At 40.0% G+C, this 26244-nt stretch overlaps 1 protein-coding gene across 1 annotated transcript; it reads right to left on the minus strand.

The window, feature by feature from the left end:
- Nucleotides 1-1548: 1548 nt before the first annotated feature.
- On the minus strand, nucleotides 1549-26244 carry FH (fumarate hydratase). The gene is made up of 10 exons (XM_060781462.2): nucleotides 26020-26244; nucleotides 16679-16813; nucleotides 16464-16574; nucleotides 14686-14862; nucleotides 13370-13552; nucleotides 11329-11494; nucleotides 10163-10366; nucleotides 8143-8270; nucleotides 4996-5149; nucleotides 1549-1741 (listed from the first exon to the last, which is right to left on the minus strand). The coding sequence occupies exons 1-10, from the start codon at nucleotides 26122-26124 to the stop codon at nucleotides 1599-1601; spliced, it is 1506 nt and encodes a 501-aa protein (XP_060637445.2). The 5' UTR covers nucleotides 26125-26244; the 3' UTR covers nucleotides 1549-1598.

A 26244-nucleotide genomic window follows, 5' to 3' on the forward strand; every position in this document is an offset into this window, starting at 1 on the left:
AAGGATTGTCTCTATTACTCCGTTCATGAGTCTCCCTTACAAATATATAGGTTTTTATTTTTATCTTATCCTGAGTTTTTTATCATTGTATCTTGCACATGTGGCCCGCTCATTGTGATTGAGTTATTTTTCTATTGTATTACTTTGCATTGTTTGTTATATTCTACGCTTGCTTTATTTTATCTTATTATGATGTTGCTTTTTATGTTACTGTATTGTAATGCATTTCTGGCCTTGGCCTCATGTAAGCCGCCCCGAGTCCTCTTCGGGGTGATGGTTGGCGGGGTATAAAGATGATGATGATGATATTATTATTATTATACACACACACATATAGGTAGGGTTCTGGTTCATCCTTGGCCTCTGTTGGATAGATCCCTATTCTTACAGAGGGATAGCTTACTACTGTCATCTGTTTGGTGGTAATCTAACTACACTACTAACAAACAGACAAAACACAACGTTTGCAAGCTTGGTAGTTGATTAAATGTCCTTTGACCATTAGCTGGCCACTTGGAGTGCCTCTGGTGTTGCTGCAAGAAGGTCCTCCATTGTGCATGTGGCAGGGCTCAGGGTGCATTGCAGCAGGTGGCCTGTAGTTTGCTCTTCTCCACACTCGCATGCTGTGGATTCCACTTTGTAGCCCCATTTCTTAAAGTTGGCTCTGCATCTCGTGGTGCCAGAGCGCAGTCTGTTCAGTGCCTTCCAAGTTGCCCAGTCCTCTGTGTGCCCAGGGGGGAGTCTCTCATTTGGTATCAGCCATTGATTGAGGTTCTGGGCTTGAGCCTGCCACTTTTGGTCTCTCGCTTGCTGAGGTGTTCCAGCGAGTGTCTCTGTAGATCTTAGAAGGCTATTTCTTGATTTAAGTAGTTGACGTGCCGGCTAATACCTAAACAGGGGATGAGCTGGAGATGTCACTGCCTTAGTCCTTTCACTATTGGCTGCTACTTCCTGGCAGATGTCAGGTGGTGCAATACCGGCTAAGCAGTGTAATTTCTCCAGTGATATAGGGCGCAGACACCCCATGATAATGCAGCATGTTTCATTAAGAGCCATATCTACCTTTTTAGCATGAAGTTGGGATGAAACTGGGTAGTGGGCTCTTTCCTTTTAAAGCCAAATTGCAGCTTGTGATGGAAATAGCTACTATCTCCAAATTTGAATGGGAGATTGCAAACGGTGCAGGAATTGCCCTGGAGGGCTACAGGACTCCTACTGCTACCCTAAACCATATAAAATAGAAGTGGGTCATTTAAAGTCACTGACAATTTATCATGTTGAGATTTCAGAAAGTTGAATCCTACAACTACTACCCCAAACAATTCTGCATCGGAGTACTCTGAGATTTTCAAAGGAGGTCTCACTAGTCATTCCACAACAACGTTACCATGTAACAGTTTTAAAACAGACTGTTTCAGTAATATCAAAATGAATGAATATAATTTTTAGGGTATTTGCAGTGTCCCTAACCATGGAATATATAATTGCTGTGGAAACTACCACCACCTCATATAAAGAATGGAAATACAGACCCAAACAACAAAAACGTTTTGTTTATGCAATGTATTTCTTCTCTCTTTGAACCATACATGTCAAAATTATTTAGGACCCAGCATTTCTTCTGGTTTTACCCACTGATCAAACTGTTCTGAAGTAAGAAAACCAAGTTTGATAGCAGTTTCTTTTAACGTCGTCCCTTCTTTATGTGCCGTTTTGGCAATCTTGGCTGCCCTGTCATAGCCTAATGCAAAAGGAAAAATTGTGTGAGTATTATGGCATCATATTATGTTTTCAATTCATTTACGTGTATATAAGATTGTGGAAATTGTATTTTCAATCAAACAAAATGTTTTCCCATGAGCATTCAAAGCAAGTAGGGTTGAGAAACTTGTAAAATGGTATCAACATTATTTATTTATTTACTTCATTTATATACCGCTTTTCTCAGCCCTCAGGTGACTCAAAGCGGTTAACAACAGCAAAATCCAATGCAAAACATCATAAAACGATTATGGGACAGTTAAAACAATAGCACCATCAACAATTAAACATCAATATAACAATCATTCGCGTCTCATCAGTAAAATCAGAATCGAATCTCATAATCCATTAATCCGTGTTCCTATATTCATTACACTGCTTAAGCGAATGCTTGTTCGAACAGCCAGGTCTTCATTTTCCTCCGAAACGCCAATAGGGATGGGACCGATCTGATATCTATAGGAAGGGCGTTCCACAGCCGGGGGGCCACCACTGAGAAGGCCCTGTCTCTCGTTCCCACCAGGCGCGCCTGTGATGCAGGCGGGACTGAGAGCAGGGCCTTCCCAGATGATCTCAATGTCCTAGTTGGTTCATAGGGGGAGATGCGTTCAGAGAGGTAAGTTGCGCCAGAACCGTTTAGGGCTTTATAGGCTAACGCCAGCACTTTGAATTGTGTCCAGTAGCAAACTGGCAGCCGGTGGAGCTGGCGCAACAGAGGAGTTGTATGCTCCCTGAGTGCCGCTCCTCTTAGTAACCTGGCTGCTGAGCGTTGGACCATTTGAAGCTTCCGAGCAGTCTTCAAAGGCAACCCCACATAGAGAACATATTGAACATCTAAGAGACCTAAATATAGGTGCCAAACCCATATATTCTATAAAATATAAGTTCAGATTAAAGATTTCATTAAAGGTTTGCATAGGATTTTGCTTACTTTTGAACTGGAGTGTGAATGTAATCTTTTCCTATATTAACACAACCTACCTTTAAAAAAAGATCTAACTCTGTATCTGTGCTTAACTATTAACCATTAACTTCCTGGTTTTGGAAAGGAAGGAAAACTCTCTAAAAGCTTGGAATACAGCTTAGGCTCTTGGTGAAGGAAGGGAAAAAGAAAGAATCTTCCAGTAGACGTATGTTTCCATAAGTGTCGGAGCAGGGAAATTGATGCCAGTCACTACTGCAGTTCTTCGGTTGCCATGAAACTGTCAGTGAGTTCCTTGATGCCTACATTATACCCGATTAACATACTATGGACTGAAGCTGCTGCTGCTGCTCTTCTTCTTCTGCTTCTTCTTCTGCTTCTGCTGCTGCTTCTTCTTCTGCTTCTGCTTCTTCTTCTGCTGCTGCTTCTGCTGCTTCTTATTCTGCTTCTTCTTCTGCTTCTTCTTCTGCTGCTGCTTCTTCTTCTTCTTACTCTTCTTCTTCTTACTCTTCTTCATCTTGCTCTTCTTCATCTTACTGTTCTTCATCTTCTTCTTCTTATTATTATTATTACTGAAAAACCAGTCAGATTGTATTTTTGCTGGTGATATGTGAGAGAAAGTCACAGGGAGGAGGGAGCAAGCTTGTTTTCTGCTTCCCTGGAGACTAGGACGTGGAACAATGGCTTCAAGCTACAAGAGAGGAGATTCCATCTGAACATTAGGAAGAACTTCCTGACTGTGAGAGCCGTTCAGCAGTGGAACTCTCTGCCCCGGAGTGTGGTGGAGGCTCCTTCTTTGGAGGCTTTTAAACAGAAGCTGGATTGGCCATCTGTCAGGGATGCTTTGAATGCAATATTCCTGCTTCTTGGCAGGGGGTTGGACTGGATGGTCCTTGAGGTCTCTTCCAACTCTATGATTCTATGATAATCTCCAACATTTTAGAAATATTGCATCTCAACATGAATAGCAACCCTTTCTTCAATGAAATATAGAGTAGGTGAACAGAATCCTTTTTTCAACACTGCTCTCCCTTCAGCTATTCCAAATCTTCTTGTAGACTCTTCCTAAATTTGTAGCCACTTGTGCCTGAGTCACATTTAATACTGACAGTGTTTATAGGAGCAACTTTGTGTCAGAGGTGTGAAGGAATGAGGGGAACAGAGATTGACAGATTGATTGCATGCACTTACTTACTTAGGTGATCCCTCGTTGGCTGAGCAGGATAGTCTTCCAGGATCAGTGTTCTGGTAGGTGACTGTGGAGCCCTATTCTTGATCTCCATCTTCTTCCGCAGTGAGGGCATTGATTTACAGGTGGAATGCGGTCTTGGTCGGGGTTGGCTTGACGTGCCTTCCTCTTGGCACATTTCTCTCTTTCGCCCTCCATTCGTGCCTCTTCAAATTCTGCAGCACTGCTGGTCACAGCTGGCCTCCAGCTGGAGCGCTCAAGGGCCAGGGCTTCCCAGTTCTCAGTGTCTATGCCAGAGTTTTTAAGGTTGGCTTTGAGCCCATTTTTAAATCTCTTTTCCTGTCCACCAACATTCCATTTTCCACTCTTGAGTTCGGAGTAGAGCAACTGCTTTGGGAGACGGTGGTCGGGCATACGGACAATGTGTCCTGTCCAGCGGAGTTGATGGTGGAGGACCATCGCTTCAATGCTGGTGGTCTTTGCTTCTTCCAGCACGCTGACGTTTGTCTGCCTGTCTTCCCAAGAGATTTGCAGGATTTTCCGGAGGCAGCACTGATGGAATCGTTCCAGGGTTACATGCACTACTACTATTTTAAAAGTAGTAGTTTGCTTTACCTAGTGATGTATAAAGCTATGCTTGAATATTGTGCCTGTTCTCTTTGTGTTTCAGGTTTCCTTCTGAAGCAGAAGACCTAGGGACCTTCCAGATTGGCCCTATATCCCAGGATCTGATCACAGGTTTTCCGTTTATCCCAGATTATCTGGCACTGTGGACTAATATAATCCAGTTTAAAGCAGAAAACCTGGGATCAGTTTCTGGGATATAAGGCCTGTCTGGAAGGGTTTTTAAAGGACTGCTGAAAGATTACACTGATTTCACAAGACCTAATTTTTAAAATAAAATATTCCTCCTTTTTTCAACCATCGCAGGATGTTATATTGCAGAGCAATAGCTCATTTTCTGGAACACTAAGCATTCTCACTCCAATTTTACGTTAATTCTTATTTGCATCCTCCACTCATTCAAAAACAGTTCTGATTGTTTTAGAGGTCTAACTTTACATTTGTTTTTCAAATTCCAGTATTTATTTTAAGCAAGACAGGCAGACGGTAAGATACTTACCTATGTGGGGATTAAGGGCAGTCACTAACATCAATGATTCACTCATTAGTTTGTTAATCCTCTCTGTGTTGGCTTGTATTCCTACCACACAGTTATCAGTGAAAGAAACAGAGGCATCTCCCAGGAGTCTTGCAGAGTGTAGTACATTTTTAATCTAAATTAAGAAAAAAAATAGAAATTTGAGAGTTCATTCATCAGGTTGATAGCAAAACAAAATTTTGAGTTAAATGTTTTTTTCAATAGTACTCTTTAAAAAGGTCTTTGCATGAAGCATGCCACATAATTGTTTCCTAAATATAAAGAAATCATTTGAGGGTGATTTCATCTATATAAATAAAAATGTAATGTTCGTTTGTGGGATTAACAGAACTCAAAAGCCACTGGACGAATTGGCACTAAATTTGGACACAATACACCTAACAACCCAATGCATGTCTTTCACTCATAAAAACACTGGAAATCAAAGCAAAAGGGGCTTAAGGGACTGATTGTATTGACAATTTGGCTTGGGTAATGTGATGATGTTGTTTTTACTGTAGTATTTTAATCTGTAATGATGTTGCACTCTGTTGTTTTTGTATATTATTGTATTTGCATATATGCTGTAAACCGACCTGAGTCCCTCGTTCTAGGTGAGAAGGCTGGTATATAAAACTTCTAATAAATACATAAATAAATAAATAAAAAGCCCCAAAATCTAAATGACGAAAAGCTAAATGACAATACAGAAAAATGGGAAGAAAGAGGGAGGGAAGGGGAGAAAAAAAGAAAGAAAGAAAAGCAAGAAAAGAAAAGAAAAGAAAGAGGGAGGGAGGGAGGGAAAGAAAAAAAGAAGGAAAGGGAGAAGGAAGCATGGAAGCAAAGAGAGAAGGAAGGAAGGAAAGAGGTAGAGAAGGAAGAAAGAAGAGAAAGAGGGAGGGAAAGAAAAAGGGGGAAGGAAGGAAAGTTAGAAAAGGAAGGAAGGAGAGAAGGAAAGTTAGAAAAGGAAAGAAGTAAGGAAAGAGGGAGCAAAGGAAGGGGGAAGATGTAGAGAAAGAAGAGGGAAGGAGAGAAGGAAGAAAAGAGAAGACAGCAGAGGAGAAAGAAAAAGGGGGAAGGAAGGAAAGAGATAAAGAAGGAAGGAAGAAGAGAAGGAAAGACAGGAAGGAAGGAAGGAAGGAAGGAAAGAGGGAGTGAAGGAAGGAGGGAAAGGAGGAGAGAAAGAGGTTGGCCACAGCAAAGCATGGCAGGTACAGCTAGTGATGTAATATGGCAAAAGGGTATAACCAAGAGAAAGCAGTGTCTTGAAGATTTAGAATTAGAATTAAAACACCACTGTGCTTTTAGTTTCTAAATGTTTGGCTCAAAAACTTTTGGAAAGAAGATTATTAACAACTTAGGTGTACACATGAAACATTGACTTAACTCACTGAGTTTCAATCCTTTCTGTTTCTAAAGTTTCTAAACCAGGGGTTCTCAAATTTCTAAAGTTGTGGAGCCCTTTTGAAGGAAAGGTTTCTCGTGGAGCCCCAAAGAAACTTTTGGACACAGGGACCAATTTCCATTTTAAAATTTGATAGATGGGCTGGGCCAGTGGCAGATGGATGGAGAATGTTTGTGTGAACTAATTGGGAAAAAATGAACAAACCCCTATGCATACTGAACATATTTTTCGACAACACATTGAACATATCCTGTTTGTAGTCTGAAAGAAAGATCAATAGAACATTTAAAATGAATCTTTGTTTATATTTATGTTAACTAACATAAACCTTTCTATTTCAGTGGAAGACATATTTAACAGATATCCTCCCAGCCTTTGTAACAACAACAACAATAGGAGCAACTGCAGGGGTCATCTAGTCCTACCCCATTCTACCATGAAGGATAAGTACAATCAAAGCACCCCCAACAGATAGCTACCCAGCCTTTGTGAGATTAAAAACAAGAGCAACCCTAGGGACCATCCAGTCCTACACTATTCTGCCATGCAGGAAAAGCACAATCAAAGCACCTCCAACTGATGGCCTGTTATAGTAACAACAACAAAAATAACAAGAGCAATCCCGTGGGACATCCAGTCCAACCACATTCTACCATGCCACCCTGAGTCCCCTTTTGGAGGGAGAAGGGCGGGGTATAAATATAGGAAATAAATAAATAAATGAATAATAAACACACTAAAAGCACTCCCAACAGATGGCTATCCAGCCTCTTATAACAACAGCAACAACAACAAACAACAACAAACAACAACAACCCCAGGGGCCATCCAATCCTACCCCATTCTGCCATGCAGGAAAAGCACAATCAAAGCACTCCACTCCCAACAGATGGCCACCCAGCATAGAATCATAGAATCATAGAATCAAAGAGTTGGAAGAGACCTCATGGGCCATCCAGTCCAACCCCCTGCCAAGAAGCAGGAACATTGCATTCAAATCACCCCTGACAAATGGCCATCCAGCCTCTGCTTAAAAGCTTCCAAAGAAGGAGCCTCCACCACACTCCGGAGCAGAGAGTTCCACTGCTGAACGGCTCTCACAGTCAGGAAGTTCTTCCTAATGTTCAGATGGAATCTCCTCTCTTGTAGTTTGAAGCCATTGTTCCGCGTCCTAGTCTCCAAGGAAGCAGAGAACAAGCTTGCTCCCTCCTCCCTGTGGCTTCCTCTCACATATTTATACATGGCTATCATATCTCCTCTCAGCCTTCTCTTCTTCAGGCTAAACATGCCCAGTTCCCTAAGCATCTTATAGTAATAACAACAACAATAACAGCAATCCCATGGGACATTCAGTCCAACCCCATTCTGCCATGCAGGGAAAGCAAAATCAAAGCGCTCCCAACAGATGACGACCCAGCATAATCAATTATCATCAAACCAGGATGTACTTGCCATGAAGAAAGCTGAATTATGTGACCTTTTATGAAAAAGCTAATACAGTACATATTTTCTTGTGTATTTGTTACTATATTTATACTGCAGGATGTTAAATTACTAAATTCTGTATAATTTATTATTCTTTTGCTTTTTATTTTAAGGAATAACATTAGGTAAAATAGTGTTAAAGACAAAACTTGAAATGAATTTATGCATAGGCTCTGCAACATACACTGAAATTATATACAAATGTCATTACGGTTGTATAAGAACTTTATAAAACTCACAATCATGGGTTTAAAAACATTCAACTCAAAGTGGCCATTGCTTCCTCCAACTGTAACAGCAACATGATTTCCCATCACCTGAGCTGCCACCATGGTTATGGCCTCACACTGAGTTGGGTTCACTTTTCCTGTAAAAGGAGAATATCGGGGAGGAGGGATAGATTAATCAAGTAATTTCCCATTCCTTCTGTCTACTCTCTCAAACTGGATGTTAAAAGCAACTAAAATATTATTTGAAGAAATTATACCTAAAGACTTGAATGTAAACACAAGTAGCCTTGTTCATAGGCATATGTCTATCAGGATTTAACAATTCCAAACTAAGCTGAGACGTTAATGTAACTAAAACTGATTAGAGGGCTTACATAAAATAATTCAGGAATACACCAATAGTAAAATAAAAATCATGTGCCATTTAGCAGTCATACAGTATATAAGATTTACACAAATTATACTAATTATCCGCAAAAAGAATTCTACTAGACATGTTTGTTACACTCCTAAATGCTGGACTATTTTATCTCCCAGAAGTACTAAAATTATTTCATCTATTACTTGTGATCAACCTATTAGCATAAGTATGCTCTTGTGACCAAGCCCCATCTACACTGACCATTTAATGCTGCACAGCATTATATCATGCATTTCAATTTAGTTAAACTGCATTATATGAGTATATACTGACCATATAATGCAGTTTGAATTACATTGAATGGTCAGTATAGATGCGACCCAAGATAGGCAGGAGCAAAATTTCCATATAAAGTTGTCACGGTCACTCAATCTGTGCTAAGCTATTTCTATATATTGCAAGCAGAAAAATATCACCATAAGATTGTATCTGAAGAAAAGATTTGGTAGACATGTTATAATGAGCATATTACAATAACTTCAATACATGGCACACCAATATTTTGGTTTTATTTGCACAAGACCAATGAGAAAACCTGTTGGGTTGTTGTAGGTTTTTTCGGGCTATATGGCCATGTTTTAGAGGCATTTTCTCCTGACGTTTCGCCTGCATCTATGGCAAACATCCTCAGAGGTAGTGAGGTCTATTGGAACTAGGAAACTGGGTTTATATATCTGTGGAATGACTAGGGTGGGACAAAGGACTCTTGTCTGTTGGAGCTAGGTGTGAATGTTTCAACTGACCACCTTGATTAGCATTTGCTGGCCTGGCAGTGCCTGGGGCAACCTCTTGTTGAGAGGTGATTAGATGTGCCTGATTGTTTACCCTCTGTTGTTTTGCTGTTGTGATTTTCGAGTTTTTTAATACTGGTAGCCAGATTTTGTTCATTTTCATGGTTTCCTCCTTTCTGTTGGAATTGTCCACATGCTTGTGGATTTCAATGGCTTCTCTGTGTAGCCTGGCATGGTGGTTGTTAAGAGTGGTCCAGCATTTCTGTGTTCTCAAATAATATGCTGTGTCCTGGATGGTTCATCAGGTGCTCTGCTATGGCTGTCTTCTCTGGTTGAAGTAGTCTGCAGTGCCTTTCATGTTCCTTGATTCGTGTTTGAGCAATGCTGCGTTTGGTGGTCCCTATGTCGACTTGTCCACAGCTGAATGGTATACGGTAGACTCCTGCAGAGGTGAGAGGATCCCTCTTGTCCTTTGCTGAACGTAGCATTTGTTGGATTTTGTTGGTGGGTCTGTAGATAGTTTGTATGTTGTGTTTCCTCATCAGCTTTCCTATGCGGTCAGTAGTTCCCTTGATGTATGGCAAGAACACTTTTCCTCTGGGCGAATCTTTGTCTTTACTCTCGTGGCTTGTTCTCGGTCTTCGAACCCCACCTCCTCCAAGATGAACTGAACCACCTAAACTGGGCTCTACAGGCCAATGGATACTCCACATCAGACATCAGAAGACCTGCAAGACCGAGAACAAGCCACGCAGGCGAAACGTCAGGAGAAAATGACTCTAGAACATGGCCATATAGCCCGAAACAACAACCCAGTGATTCCGGCCATGAAAGCCTTCGACAATACAGAAAACCTGTTGTTCTTTACTCACGCTACCTGGCATAATGCTGCTTCCAGGTTCATTTTCAGGCAAGATTAGCTCTCCTAGACCAGATCGCGGTCCAGATCCAAGGAAACGGATGTCATTGGCTATCTTCATCAAGCTGCAGGCAACCGTGTTCATTGCCCCACTCAGTTCAACTAGGGCATCATGAGCAGCCAGGGCCTCAAATTTGTTTGGGGCAGTAACAAATGGCAAGCCTAAGGACATAATGAGATTTTAAAATGGTAAAACATTACCTTTCTATCAATCTACTCTGATGTTTAATTCACAGACCAAAAAGTCTGAAACTATCTACTTATGTAGTTCAACTTATTATCACCCCACAGTGTATACTCTTCCTTCAGCATCCAAACAATTAATGGGCATATTTAGCTTGAAGAAGAGAAGGCTGAAAGGAGATATGATAGCCATGTATAAATATGTGAGAGGAAGTCACAGAGAGGAAGGAGCAAGCTTGTTTTCTGCTTCCCTGGAGACTAGGACACGGAACAATGGCTTCAAACTACAAGAAAGGAGATTCCATCTGAACATGAGGAAGAACTTCCTGACCGTTCAGCAGTGGAACTCTCTGCCCCGGAATGTGGTGGAGGCTCCTTCTTTGGAAGCTTTTAAACAGAGGCTGGATGGCCATCTGTCAGGGGTGCTTTGAATGCAATATCCCTGCTTCTAGGCAGGGGGTTGGACTGGATGGCCCATGAGGTCTCTTCCAACTCTATGATTCTATGAAAAGAAATCAGAGCTGGCAAACACAAACTAAAAGAGAAAATACCCAATTCCATTTTATATCTTTAAGTCAATGCTTTGTACCACCTCAAAATATGGGACATCTACCTTAAGCCTTTTAATGTTGCAGACTCCAACTATTCTATGCTTAGTAGAGAATTCAGAATGGCTAATTTTAAAAATTAAGGTAATATTTCTAGCTTTGGTAATTGCTCGCTTGATAGCTGTGATGACCCAGGAAGCAGTTGGTTAGTAATGCTTCCTGCTTTGCTATTGTGGTATCCTGATTTACAAAGAAAACTGGAGATGAAATACTAAAAAGGGGGTTTCGAGTTAATACCTTTGGTAATTAGCAATTATGACCTCTTTAAAACTTCATTGTTCTAAAAACCTGGACCGGGAAAACAAGAATGGCTCCTTTCATGTCCCATCTTACCGGTGAGTGCAGCCACTTTAGCAGCCACCTTCTCAGCAAAACCAATTCTTGTATTCAGACCTGTGCCGACCGCAGTGCCACCAGCTGCCAGTTCATAAACCCTTGGCATGGCTGACTGGATCCTAGCGATGCCATACTTGATTTGTTGCACATAAGCACTAAATTCCTTGGAAGGGGAGAGATGCATACATGTGTGAGCACAATGAGGGCAAATTCTCATTTCAAATAACATATACCATATATACTCGAGTATAAGCCAACCCAAATATAAGCCGAGGCACCTAATTTTACCACAAATAACTTGGAAAACATATTGACTCAAGTATAAGCCGAGGGTGGAAAATGCAGCAGCTACTGGTAAAATTCAAAATAAAAATAGATACCAATACAATTACATTAATTGAGGCATCCGTGGGTTAAATGTTTTTGAATATTTACATAAAACTGTAATTTAAGATAAGACTGCCCAACTCTGATTAAACCATTATTCTAAACTTCTTCAATGTAAATGTGCTTATGTATCCTTCCAATAATAATAGAGTAAAATAATAAATGTAATAATAACAACAATAATAGAGTAAAATAATGGAAATGTAATAACAGTAATAACAGAATAATAAATGTAATAATAATAATAATAATAATTGAATAATAAATGTAATAATACTAATAATAGAGTAAAACAATAAATGTAATAATACTAATACAAATAGTAATAATTGAGTAAAATAATAAATGTAATAAAATAATAACAGAGTAAAATAATAAATAACCTTGAGTCCACAGCAAACAAGATCACTCTGCTGGCTGTTGTATTGGATCACACTTCGGACACTTCCCAAGTGTCTAGGACTGTGTGATGTATTATTATTATTATTATTATTATTATTATTATTATTATTATTATTAGAAACACAACAAGATGAGTCCACAGCAGACACTCTGCTGGCTGTTGTATTGGATCACACATCAGACACTTCCCAAGCGTCTAGGGCTGTGTGATGTATTGGCAAATAATGTGTGCAGATCCCAGTAAGGTGGCCTTTTGCAGCTGGCAGATGGTAATTTTGTCAGCACCGATTGTGTTTAAGTGCAGGCCAAGTCTTTAGGCACTGCTCCCAGTGTGCCGATCACCACTGGAACCACCTTGACTGGCTTGTGCCAGAGTCTTTGCAGTTCGATCTTTAAATCTTCATATCATGTCAGCTTTTCCAGTTGTTTCTCTTCAATCCTGCTGTCACCTGGGATTGCAACATAGACAATCCATACTTTGTTTTTTAACACAATCATGAGATCAGGAGTATTGTGCTCTAAAACTATCTCTGATTTCGGAAGTCCCAGAGGAGTTTGACGTGTTCATTTTCTGTAACTTTTTCAGGCTTGTGGTCCCACCAGTTCTATTATTATTATTATTAGTATTATTATTATTATTATTATTTTGCTAAAATGTTGACCTATTTATTTTTATGATGCAAGAACCTATCCTATTCCTTCCACGTTATTTCTCCCTCTGGAACCAAATTTTCTGCGATTATCCAGGAACATGGATGGTTTTATTTTACTGTATATTGGTTGTAATATTCTTATAGTGTATGTTTTATGTAATAGATTATGTTGTTGTTTATGTACTGATTTTATTTTGTTGCTGTGTTGTTGGGCTTGGCCCCATGTAAGCCACCCCGAGTCCCCGCTGGGGAGATGGTGGCGGGGTACAAATAAAGTTTTTTAAAAAATATTATTATTATTGTACGTTTTCCAGGCTCTATGGCCATTTTGCAGAAGCATTCTCTCCTGACATTTCAACTGCATCTATGGCAGGTATCCTCAAAGGTTGTGAGGTGACCTCATAACCTCTGAGGATGCCTGCCATAGATGCAGGTGAAAAACTTATAGCCTTAAAAATTTACAACAACCCAGCGATTCCAGCCATGAAAGCTTTCGATAATACATCCAGGAACATCCAGGAACATGTTAGGTACAGATGTATTCATATATGCAAAGAACCCACCCCCCCCCCCCAAATTGAACAAAGGATATGTACCTGCCCAAGTGTAAGGGGAACTGCATCCTGTGTGTGAGTACGTCCAATTTTGATAATTTTGGAAAATTCTCTCGACTTGGCATCAAGAGCATCATGAAGTTTTTGTAGCCCTGGTAGCAGCACTTCATTAACTTCTTGTGCAGCAGCGATATGCATTGCAGTTGGAAAGGTGTCATTTGAGCTCTGTTAACATTCAAACACAACACATTTGTTATTTATCAGCATCTCACAATGAAATCCTGTCTGTGCAACTATTGTGAAAAACACTCTTACGCTATATATTATAAATTAGAACAAGCTACTTGCTTTGTAATGGTGCCACTCACACCATTAGGAAAATCAGGTATTCAGGCAGGCATACTCCCAAGCTGACTCACAGTGTAGCACAGGGGTCTTCAAACTAAGGCCCTGGGGCCAGATACGGCCCTCCAAGGTCATTTATCTGGCCCTCGCTCAGGGTCAACCTAAGACTGAGACGACTTGAAAGCACACAACAACAACAACAATCCCATCAAAAGCAGGCCCACACTTCCCATTGAAATACTAACAAGTTTATATTTGTTAAAATTATTCTTCATTTTAATTATTGTATTGCTTTTAAGTATTATTTGCACTACAAATAAGATATGTGCAATGTGCATAGGAATTCATTCATGTTTTTTTTTAATTATAATCCGGCCCTCCAACAGTTTGAGGGACTGTGATCTGGCCCTCTGTTTAAAAAGTTTGAGGACCCCTGGTGTAGCACAATTTAGGAAAAGCACTCCCACATAGTAAATGGGTTAAGTGCTTCTGTTGTTTCCTATCTCACTGGTTTTTGTGCATGTGTGTGTGTGTGTGTTTTGTTTTGGGTTTTTTTGCAATAATGTGAAGAGTACTTATAATCAGCTATCCATATCCATGGGTTCTGTATCCATGAATTCAACCATCTATGGTTTGAAATTACTTAAAAAAAATAAAAAGCAGGCCTTGATTTTGCCATTTTATACAAGGAACACCATTTTAATGGTTTAGTATATATAATGAAACATGAGCATCCATGGATTTTGATAAACACACAAAGTCCGGAATCAAATCCCAGAGAATACCATAGACCTACTGCACAAGAACAATTTTCTGATGAACTTGAAAGCTCTCTATTATGTTTACATGTGTTTTGTAAGTGGAAAATGAAATAGCTTGCCATGAAGAATGGAAATACTGACATCCCACCCTACAACATCCTGCATAATTGACTTGATGATTACTTTAAATGTTTAGAAGAGACTTTCTGATGTAGAATTAGAAAAAAATGTTTGGAAGCAGCACAAAGTGACCTGGCTTTTATTAACATGGTCGTTAGGATGCACTGGGTCCTTGCTCCCCAGTTTACCACCCAGTATCTCAATGGCTCTGTTGCTGATGACTTCATTAACATTCATGTTGGTCTGAGTTCCTGATCCGGTTTGCCACACCACCAATGGAAAATGATCATTTAATTTACCTTCAGATACCTACAAAAGAAACACATGACTGTTAGCTATACATTAAATCACAGTATCATCAGCACAAAATACTAAGGGAATATTAACAGTTATTTCCAGTTTTTCTTTACATATAATAATAAGGATTCCTCTTCCTGGAGGGCAAGGGTTTCACATATATACATATCTCATGGAGAAGGGGGGAAGAATGTTATCTCCATTTATAGAAAAACAGCCTTGGAAAATAAGAACATCTTGATCTTGCATAAAAGTTACAATGTCAGCTCCAACTGGACTCCATTAGGGATAACATTCTGAAATAAGGCTACCCATAGAGAAAAGCATCTTTCTTTCATATATGCAAATGTCACAAGAAATTCAATGTGCAGATTTGACAAATATGAATTTAATATGATGTGTTGGAACGAATGGAAGAATAGACGGATGGTGGTTGGAGTTAATAATTTTGGAAACACCAGTATAATATTAAGGCCTGCAATGACTAACTACCTGCTTGCTGGACTCACTAATGAGAAACCCTGATAAGAACTGGGGCAGTGATAACAGAAATGTTTGCAACATTCCTTATGTTAAGAAGTGGGTCAACACAAGCCTTGTGTTTGTCAACACCAATCAAGAAGAGTCAACATCTGGCCAGGAAACTGAGATGGATCCAGGATGGAAGATGTCTATCATTCATTTACAACTTTGGGACTACATCAGCAAAATATTCCTATAAAAGACTCAGTCTAATAATGCTCAAAAGTGTGACCGACCTGAGGAGTCTGGTTCACCCACCATGCTCTGCTCCATGGGAAGGAGAGAGATGGTGTATTCGGAGAGTGTCGGATATGCTATGGGAAAGCAAGATTCTGGACACTTTGGGGCTTCTTTCTCAAGGGAAGCAGAAGAAGTGCTTCTGGAGTCTTAGATTTTGTGCAGGCAGTCAGGCTCTGCTGTATGGAAAACAGATCTGGTCCTTGGCATTGTCCTTAGGGAAAGATGTTTTGGCATTTCGGCGTTTTGAAGTTTTGGCGTTATGGAAGTTTTGGAACTATACGTTGGCAGGCCGTTAGGGTCTGGCCTAACAGGTGCTTTTCCAAGCAGGGAGAAAAGGATATGGTAATATTTGAATGTCTGAGGATGAATGCATGTACATGTGGTGTGAATGTTGAGTGAAAATATATTTCCCCTTTGTTTGTTTGTTTACCAATATAATTGTACATCCAATGTAGTTGCACAGAATCTGTATGTCCAATGTCATTCTTTGTCTAAATGTTTTTCTGTAATCTGATATACCCTCTCACACTGGAAATTGCAATAAAAAGAGCCTATGCTTCAAAGTCATTGAGAAGTCATTCATGACACAGAGTGTTTCAGTTGATTAATTATACCATTTCAAAACAACCTCTGGTTATTTATTAAACAAATCAACTTTAAACCATGGGCATAAAAATTGTGTGTTGAACTTACCACTGTTCAATTTCAACCAGGAATCCTGCTTTAAAATAAAAACTAAACCTAAACAGAAATCCTCCTGAATATGAAAGAAAAATAGGAATAGGAGAATGTGGAAGACTGAAACTTCATGTACTCATGTACTTAGTTCATGTGTGAATATTCCTCCTTACCTCATCTGCTGCCTTTATAATAGCATTCGAAATCTTTGGATCAAGACCATAATCCTGATTTACTTCAGCAGCTGCTCGTTTTAGGACCCCAAAAGCTCTAATTACCTGGACCTAAGATTTAAAAGAACAATCTAAAAATGGTGGCAACTATACTTATGATACACAACAGTAAAGCTCAATTTTGGTTTTAGAGAACAAATCCTGGAATTACTCACCGGCATCCTTTCAGTTGCACTACCAATTTTAAAATTCATTGTGGATCTCACAGTCTGTGCACCATAGTATTTGTCATTTGGAACTTTGAGTTCACCAAAGGTGTCATATTCTATTCTGAAGGAAGATTGATTGGCCTGCAAAAGAAGAGCTAATGTCAAAGTGAGCCCACTTTGAATTAAATCTCCTACCCCAAGAAATCCAACAAAGAGTGTTGTTTTTAAAATCAACTTCACAAAGGACATGTGTCCAAATGCAATATATGCCACATGGTGTGGATAGCTCTCACAAAACAGTAGGCCTTTTTATTACAATGTTCTTGTACAAAAAACAAAATGACCCCTGTAGCATTTTCTCAAACTGTGCTCCTCCAGTTGTTTTGGATTTCAGCTCCCAGAGATCCCAGCCACCTTACCAGCTGTTAAGAGTATGAGGAGCTGAAGTCCAAAACATCTGGAGGAGCACAACTGAGAAACTCTGCCCTAGCTAGTTCTTGTGACTGAAAGGGAGTGTTGGCTCTCAAAAAGATGAATTTTGTATCTTAAAGGGATAGCAGCAAGATATGACATTCTCCCAAGCTGTTGATTCTTCTCTACTGCGTAAAAAAATTGAGAATTGCAATTGCCCCACATCTATTATTTCACTGTACCAATATGACCAATACCTATGGTTTCACTAATCTGTATCTGACAAAATTTGTTCTCTCCAGGAATTTTCTAAGTCCATCAGGTATGATCTCATCATTGAGCTTCACCAGTGACACTACGATAATTTCCAGCAGACACAGTTCATTCCAATGGGGTTCATTGTTCACAGTTTTCTGTTTCCACAGAACCTATGCCCATGAATAATATGGTCATATGTTATAGAACTAGTTAAGTTAACCATCTCAGCCAGTGCCATAACCATTTTTTTTCGGGGGGGGGGGGGGGAGATTGAAAAAAAAAGCAGATCATGAAGAGTAGTTCCATAACACAAAATAATTTAAATAGTATGGTTCATTCTATATTGTATATAGCAGGGGTCCTCAAACTAAGGCCCGGGGGCCCTTCAAGGTCATTTATCCGGCCCTCGCTCAGGGTCAACCTAAGTCTGAAACTACTTGAAAGCACAACAACAACAACAATCCTATCTCATCTGCCAAAAGCAGGCCCACACATCCCACTGAAATACTAATAAGTTTATATTTGTTAAAATTGTTCTTCATTTTAATTAGTGTATTGTTTTAAAGTGTTTTTTGCCCTACAAATAAGGTATGTGTAGTGTGCATAGGAATTAATTCATTTTTTTTCAAATTATAATCTGGCCCTCCAACAATGTTGGGGACTATGACCTGGCCCTCTGTTTAAAAAGTTTAAGGACCCCTGGTATATAGAGTTAATTAAATCAATTTAATGTTTGCTTCTCATAGACTTAGCATGGAAATTTGGTTAGCCAGTTAACATTCATGAGTAAACCAGGTTTTTTAACCTGAAAAATTTGGGTGGGGGTGTGTGAGTGACTCCTACCCCCCCCCCCTCCGGCTACAGCCTTGAACTCAGCAATCCCCTTGTATGTCACAAATAAGGATGATACCATCACATTGGAGTTTAAACAAAATGTAACTACCATATTTCATTGCAAAATAGTTGCATTCACTCACTCGGACGCTTCAATCAGCATTTCTGGAAGAGAGTGGGGAGAAGATGGATGGGTGGTGAAGTGAGTGAGTGGGAGGGTGGTTCTTTGGGTGGGCTCTCAGCCTGGTTCTCAGCCTGATAATGAGCAGGCAGGGAAACAGGCTGACACTAACAAACAGACTGACCTTGACGATATGGGAACTTTAGATTGGGCTGACTGGTTGAAATTCCGAATTCGAAGGAGGGAATAGCTAACAAGACGGAGGCCAGAGGCCAAAGAAACGCCTTCATGCTTTGCAAAGGGTATTAAACAGTGTGTTTGTGACCAGATGTTTGTCAAAGCGGCTTCGCGTTTACCTAAGGAGCTTGCCTAAACTAGGCTGAATTATCTTGCAGTTTTGTTGTTCATGGTTCCAGGACTTTGTCATGTTCTCTTGGGTTTTGCTTTGCTGATGCCTTTTTGGATTAAGCTTCAAGTGCTATGTTATATTGATCGTTTGGAGCATTAACCTTTGCTTTTAAGAACTTTTAACCTTTTATTTTTAATAAATCATAAAGACTTCTGGCTGTGTGCAGTTTGGTGTTCTTCAACAAGGTGAATCTACTCTGAGGTGCAACATAGTGGATGGATAGGTGAGTGAGTGATGCAGGTGAGTGAGTTTTGGGGCGGGTGGGTGACTGGATGGATGTTTACGGGGGGGGGGGGGGGTCGGGGTCCCTACTGGTAAATCAAAGGTACAACTATTATATGCGAAACTAAAAAATATCAAAATCAGGACCCAAAAATGGGGGTGAAACAATTATGTGATGAAATACAGAAAGCTATCATAAAGAATGTCTTCTAGAAACCATATAGGAAAGCTCAAAAGCACAGCAGCAGTAGGACGGTGAATGTAAAATGAAGAAATAACTTCTGTCTTCTGTACATTCTTAATGGAATAATAGTGTTTGTATGAGAGAGTGATCAATGAAGACATCGTAGATCAGTACACTGCCCAACCCGATAGCAAGGGCTTTTTGTAACATTTCATTAGTAACCCATTGCTAAAGTTAATGGGTACTGTTTCATCAAAGTTGAGCTGGACTTGTGATACTTTTGCTGTTTAAACATTAACTGTATCAGTACGAAGAATTGCATAAAACTATCTCAGAAGGTCAAAAGGATTTCCTCAGAAATCTTCAATCCTATCACATGTCTCTAAGGCACGACTTTAAAACAAAGAACAGGACAGCAGCAAAGAGGGTGAAGAGATTTATAAAAGAGGTGTATAAAAGAGGTGTGAAAAGGCCCAAATTGACTTTCCCAAATTGATGTTAACTTTTTTAAACGTAGGTTCTAAAACAGCACCAGACAGAATTTCAGATACAATAATCTTAGGAAGTTTTTCTTCTACTAGTATACTTTCTAATTCTTGCCTGGAATGTAAAAGACAACATTGTTTTACAATGTTTAGAGCCTATAATGCTCTTTAAAGGACTTTTATCATCATATTGCTACTGAAATGTTGAAGAGAAGTGTGTGAACATACTGTTAAGGCTCTGACATGAAGGAATGCCAAATCTGTAATGATAGTTGAATATTGCCTGACCTGAAAATGTAACAGTTCTTCACATATCTCAAAAAATTAAGTGTTTTGTGTATTTTAATATGTATTTTATGGAAATATGTTTTAATATGTATATTCTAAGGAATGTTTTTAAATTATTATGTGTTTTGGTTATGTGTTTTAGCAATGTTGCAACCCACCTCGAGCCATGTAAGAAATAAAATAATAATAATAATAATTATTATTATTATTATTATTATTATTATTATTATTATCATCAAGTGGCTAGTGAAAATGGTTAGCTAAAGCAACTATGGCAACTGGTATGTCTACAGAACAAATGTAGTTCCCCTCTTGCCAACTGATGTGAGACAGACATTTCTCTGCTGCTTCATTTTTCTACAATATAATTTTCATTTAAAAAATATAATGTTCCATATTTATTTATTTATTTATTTGCTACATTTATATGCCGCCCTTCTCACCCCAAAGGGGACTCAGAGCGGCTTACAAGGTGTGTGTATATGTGTGTGTATATATATATACACACACACTTATACATACAATACATTATATCATGAGTACAGTACAATATCAGCGCTATACATCACTATATTGTTCTATACAATTATACTGTATTATTATTAGTAATATTACATGTAATATAAAATATATTATTATAATATAATATTATTATTAATATGATACTGTATGATAATGCAGTTTTGAAATTTTAATTATCTTTTTTTAAAAATGAAACAATTGAAGGAAAGGAGGAAACATTTATAGCTTTACTCTTTCTTTGGCTGCCACCGAAAGTGTACTACCAGGAGAACGAAGCGGGATGAGAAGACCGCCTCTAAAACACACCCTGAAAGATAGATCACTAGTACAAAGGATCTAGACCAGGCATAGGCCAACCTCGGCCCTCCCTCCAGTTGTCTTGGACTTCAACTCCCAATCTGGACTTCAACTCCCAATTGTGGGAGTTGAAGTCCAAAACAACTGGAGGGAGGGCCATAACATTAGTAACCAAATATATAGATTTTTTTTTCAAAAGGCAATACTCAAATAGCAATATTTCCCTCAGCAAATACATATCAGCCTAATAGTCTTTGGGCCTGTTAAACATAGCATGCTAATAGTTTCCAATATTTTATTGTCTTTAAAATTAATTGGAAAGCAATGGCAAATATTGCCAACACACTGTAATAGAATAGCCATAAGTCATAGTTGACTAGAAGGCAACCACAGTAACTGTTGTGAGGGAGTCTTCGAGTAGTGATACTACTGGGAGTATTAGGAGGGGAAGAAAGACTACTCGTGAGTAAGACTCCGATGAGGAGCAACAGAGAAAGCGGATCCGGAAAATACTTATGGAATCCAGTGTTGATGAATCATTTGTGGGCTTTGCAGGGAATAACGGGTCTGAGACTGAGGAGAGTGATATGGCAAGTTCAGAGGATGAAGAAATGGATTGGACTAACGTATGGGAGGTTCAGGCCATCTGTGAAGAGCCCACAAGTAGCGGTACATTTGTGGGTTTCTCTGGAGGAGAGGATTGGCACACTGGGGATCCGGTTGAATCTTGGGGAGTTATGGTTTTGGATAGAAGATGGAGAGACTGGAGAGATCAGCAAGGGGCTTCAGGTGGAAGGAGAAATGGTGGGGCGTTGTCTGATTTCAGTTCAGAGGAGGAATTGGGGCAAGGGGCTTCAGGAAGATTTGTAAATAAAAGTGGGTTTGGGAAATGGGGACTCCTTGCAGTCGGCAAAGTGTTGATGGGTGTCTGTTCCTGGGAGCTGTGTTTAGGAAGATGTGTTTGGGAAGACTTCTGTGGATGTAAGTTTAAACCAGATTATCCACGGCTTTGGTGGGCTGGAACTGTGAGGGTTTTCTCTGGACTGCTTTGTGCTGATCTTTATGCATTAGCTGCTTAGCTGCCATTCTCCGTTTTGGCTTTGTGTAAGATCTGGACTGGATTTTCGTGTATGCTGACTTTTCCCTCTACTACCCAGATTGGATTCACTACGCTTGCTTCTTTGGGACGACGACTTTGTTTGGACTGACTTCACGGTGGATGACCTCGGTGTTTCTGATGACTCTTGTTTGCTGTGATGACCCTTTGTGTGCTGAGACGACCTTCGTTTGTTTTGAGTGCTTTTTCTTGCTGCTTGCATAACTTTAAATTTAAACTGGATTATATTCTGGTTTAATCTGGGTTATTTTCCAGGTCTTGTTTTTTGGCCCAATTATGGGTAATTTTATGTTTCATACTGAAGAATAAGTGTTTTGAGCCTTTCTGAGTTATTTTTTAGCTTCTTTTTGATTGTTAACTAATAAACTGTACTTTAATTAATATTGCTCTGGTGTTTTAGCGGGTCTGTCTTGCAACAGTAACTGTATGTACACGTTTGCTGAAATGCCAGTTCTTAAGAAACTAGCCCATAAAATAATTTCAACATAATTAATTTGAATTAATTATGATTCACTGAAACCCTCGTCCCCACACACTAATATTCAAGTTTGAATAAAAGAGAATCATAATGATGGATCTAGAGAAGAATAGTGGCAAGGTGTATTTTAAAGTTTTTTTCCAATACAGGTCAAATATAGCATGGATTATGAAATCCCAATTTAGAGCTATAGAAAATTTTAGGATCCCAAAGTTTTCTAGAAAACCCTGATCCATTTTTGTGCTATGTAAGAAGTAGTCTAATTGTTTCAATGTTTTAGTCCTATGGAGGCAGAACTGCCTGTGTATTGCTTCACTTGTGGAACAACCCAGGTAGTGACCTCCAATGCTGTATGGGAGAAAGACAGCTTTGGTCTTCAGTCTATAGGGCATAGCTTTCCAAACACTTCATGTTTGTGACATACTTTTGAGACATGCATCATTTTGTGACATGGTAATTCAGTTTTCCTAGCAAAACTGGAGTTAAACCAACCCCTTACGAGAGATACGGATACAGAAATATCCGTATTTACCTGAGTCTAATGTGCCATCAAAGTGAATGTGCACCTCAATTTTTTTTCGAAAAACCCTGAAACCAAAAAAGTATTTGCTGACAAATGTAATGGACGACAGCAAAATATGCACTCTTAGTAATATGGCCATTACAGTTGCTGCCTGCTTAGAATTGTTTCTTTACAAACATAAGTGTTAAAGCACCAAAACTTCCAACAATGGAAAATAAAACCTTGGGGTGCATATATACTGTAGAACAGGAGTCCTCAAACTACGGCCCAGGGGATGGATACGGCCCTCCAAGGTCATTTACTCGGCCCTCACTGAGGGTCAACCTAAGTCTGAAATGACTTGAAAGCACACAACAACAACAATCCTATCTCATCAGCCAAAAGCAGGCCCACACTTCTCATTGAAATACTAATAAGCTTATATTTGTTAAAATTGTTCTTCATTTTAATTATTGTATTGTTTTAAAGGGGGTTTTTTTTGCACTACAAATAAGATATGTGCAGTGTGCATATGAATTCATTCATGTTTTTTTTTTTTCAAATTATAATCCGGCCCTCCAGCAGTTTGAGGGATTGTGATCTGGCTCTCTGTTTAAAATGTTTGAGGACCCCTGCTGTAAAATGAATCCACTTTAACTGCCTTAGTTCAATGCTATGGAGCCATGGGGGCAGTTGTTTTACAAGGCCTGAGTCTCCTTTGCCAAAGAATGTGGATGTCTCACCAAACTACAAATCCCAGAATCACATATCATTGAGCCATGGCCATAACATTACAGATGACACCCCTCAAATAGGAGCTATAGGTGCTCCTGAAGTAACTTCCCCAATTGCTTTTGCGCTGCACTAAGATTACACTATTACACAAATCTAATATGCACCCTAATTTTGACAAAGATGAACATTGTATTAGAGTAAATTGCAATAGCAAAATGTACAGGGACAGAATGTACAGGGACTGAATATCTATATATATATACTAGCTGTCCCCTGCCATGCGTTGCTGTGGCCCAGTCTCGTGAACTGGAAAAGAAAGTAATGGTTTCTAATCTATGTAATTTCTTTATGCTTGTAGGTAAACAATATTTCTTCTTTGTCAGTGTTGATGTGGAGAGTGCCTGATTTGCCTACTCTGGAATATGCAACATATCACTGTCCTTCTTTAGGGCTCCCTTTCAAATCTATGATACTATATCTCTCTGTGTGTCAATCATATCTATCTATATCTATGGCTGGATGGCTCTTTGTCAGGAGGGCTTTGATTAGATTTTCTTGCCCTGGTGAAGGGAGTTGGACTGGATGGCCTTAAGTATTTTCTGTTAATTTATTTACAGACCGTCATTAAAACATCATATTTCTAAATCACACTAAAACATAAAAACATTGGAACAATTAAAATGGCAAAAATACAATCATATGATTATAGTGTCAGTCGTCATCAAAGTCATTATTCGTCGTCATCCATCCATATCACAGGATCATGGCTCATTCGTTGAATGCCAATCCCCAAAGCCAGGTTTTCACCTGTTTCCTGAACGTTAAGATCGAAGGGGCAGTTCTGATCTCCAGTGGAAGGGAGTTCCGGAGTCAAGGGGCCACCACCGAGAAGGCCCTGTCTCTCGTCCCCACCAGCCGCGCCTGTGAGGCCGGTGGGATCGAGAGCAGGGTCCCTCCAGACGATCTTAGTAATTTTGATGGCTCATAGGGGAGGATACGTTCGGACAGGTAAATTGGGCCGGAGTCGTTTAGGGCTTTATAGGTTGGTCATGGGAGTTCTGTGTGGGAAGTTTGCCCCAATACTGTCGTTTGAGGGGTTCAGAACGCTTTTTGATTGTAGATGACCTATAAATCCCAGTAACAACTTCCAAATGTCAAGGTCTATTTTCCCCAAACTCCATATGTGTTCATATTTGGGCATATGGAATATTAGTGGCAAGTTTGGTGCAGATCCATCATTGTTTGAGCCCAAAGTGTGCTCTGGATGTAGGTGAACTACAACTCCCAAACTCAAGGTCAATGCTCACCAAACCCTTCTAGTGTTTTCTGTTGGTCATGTTATACCACGTTTGGTTCAATTCCATTGTTGTTATTATTATTATTATTATTATTATTATTATAACTTTATTTGTACCCCGATAGCATCTCCCGAAGGACTCGATGCGGCTTACATAGGCCAAGGCCTCAAAACACAATACAACAATACAATACCTAAAGCAAATTAAAAACAGTTAAGCAGTATGAACAACAGACAATAAACAATACATCAAGACACTATAAAACTGGGCCGGGCCAGAGTAATGGGTATAAGGTTAAAAGTGCTGATGTGGCAAGAGGTATATAGGATTATAAATAGGTGCAGTGTGCAGAGTGCAGCAATCTTAGTTCTACTAAAGTGCTTCTAGGACTTGGTATTAGAGTTTCCTAATCTGGGAAGGCACATCGGAACAGCCAGGTCTTCAAGTTCTTTCTGAAGACTGCCAATGTAGGGGCCTGTCTAAGATCTTTTGGGAGGGCATTCCAGAGTCGGGGGGCCACCACAGAAAAGGCCCTGTCTCGAGTCCCCACCAAGCGCGCTTGCGACGCAGGTGGGATCACGAGCAGGGCCTCTCCAGATGACCGAAGTGAATACGTGGGTTCGTAGATGGAGATGCGGTCACGCAGGTAGGGTGGTCCCAAACCGTTCAGGGCTTTGTAGGTAAGCACCTGCACCTTAAATTGGCAGGAGGTATGTAGGGTGGGGTTCAGAATGCTCTTTGATTGCAGGTGAAGTATAAATCCCAGCAACTACAACTCCCAAATGACAAAATCAAAAGATTTTGAGTTAAGGACATACATTGGGTTGTTAGGTGTATGTTGTCCAAATTTGGTGTCAAGTGGCCCACTGGTTTTTGAGTTCTGTTAATCCCACAAACGAACATTACATTTTTATTTATATAGATAAGACCCGGGGTCTGGAGAAAAAGTGCTGAGGAGGAAAGGCGCCTTGTGTGGAAAAGACTGAAGAAACTCTGGCTTTCTGGCCACAAAGAAGAGTTGCAACCACCACCACCCCTCCACGCACACACAAACACACCCCATCTCCACCACCACCTTGGCCTTTTCCTAAGCACCCAGCTCTTCTGCCCAAGGTGACCTCAATGAGATCCTCTCCCTTCCAGAGGCTCCTCCCCTCCGCTCCCCTCCCCTCCGCCGCGCGCTCACCATCCTTCTCTGCGGGGGGCGGCCGCGAGGGCAAGCCAGAAAGTGCGCGTGAGCAGCCCGCGCACAGCCGAAGCGAAGCTGCAAATAAAGAAGCGAGCGGAGCATGGCAGCTGTGGAAGGCCCGGCAGTCCAAAGTATGGGGAGGGGCTTGCGAACGGAGCAACGGGTCAGCCAATGGGAAGAAAGGCGGAGCGAGCGAGGCAGCGACCCCCTCACAAGCACATC

This window comes from Anolis sagrei, chromosome 6 (genome assembly GCF_037176765.1).
Source record: "Anolis sagrei isolate rAnoSag1 chromosome 6, rAnoSag1.mat, whole genome shotgun sequence".
In the NCBI taxonomy this organism is placed as follows: Eukaryota; Metazoa; Chordata; class Lepidosauria; order Squamata; family Dactyloidae; genus Anolis; species Anolis sagrei.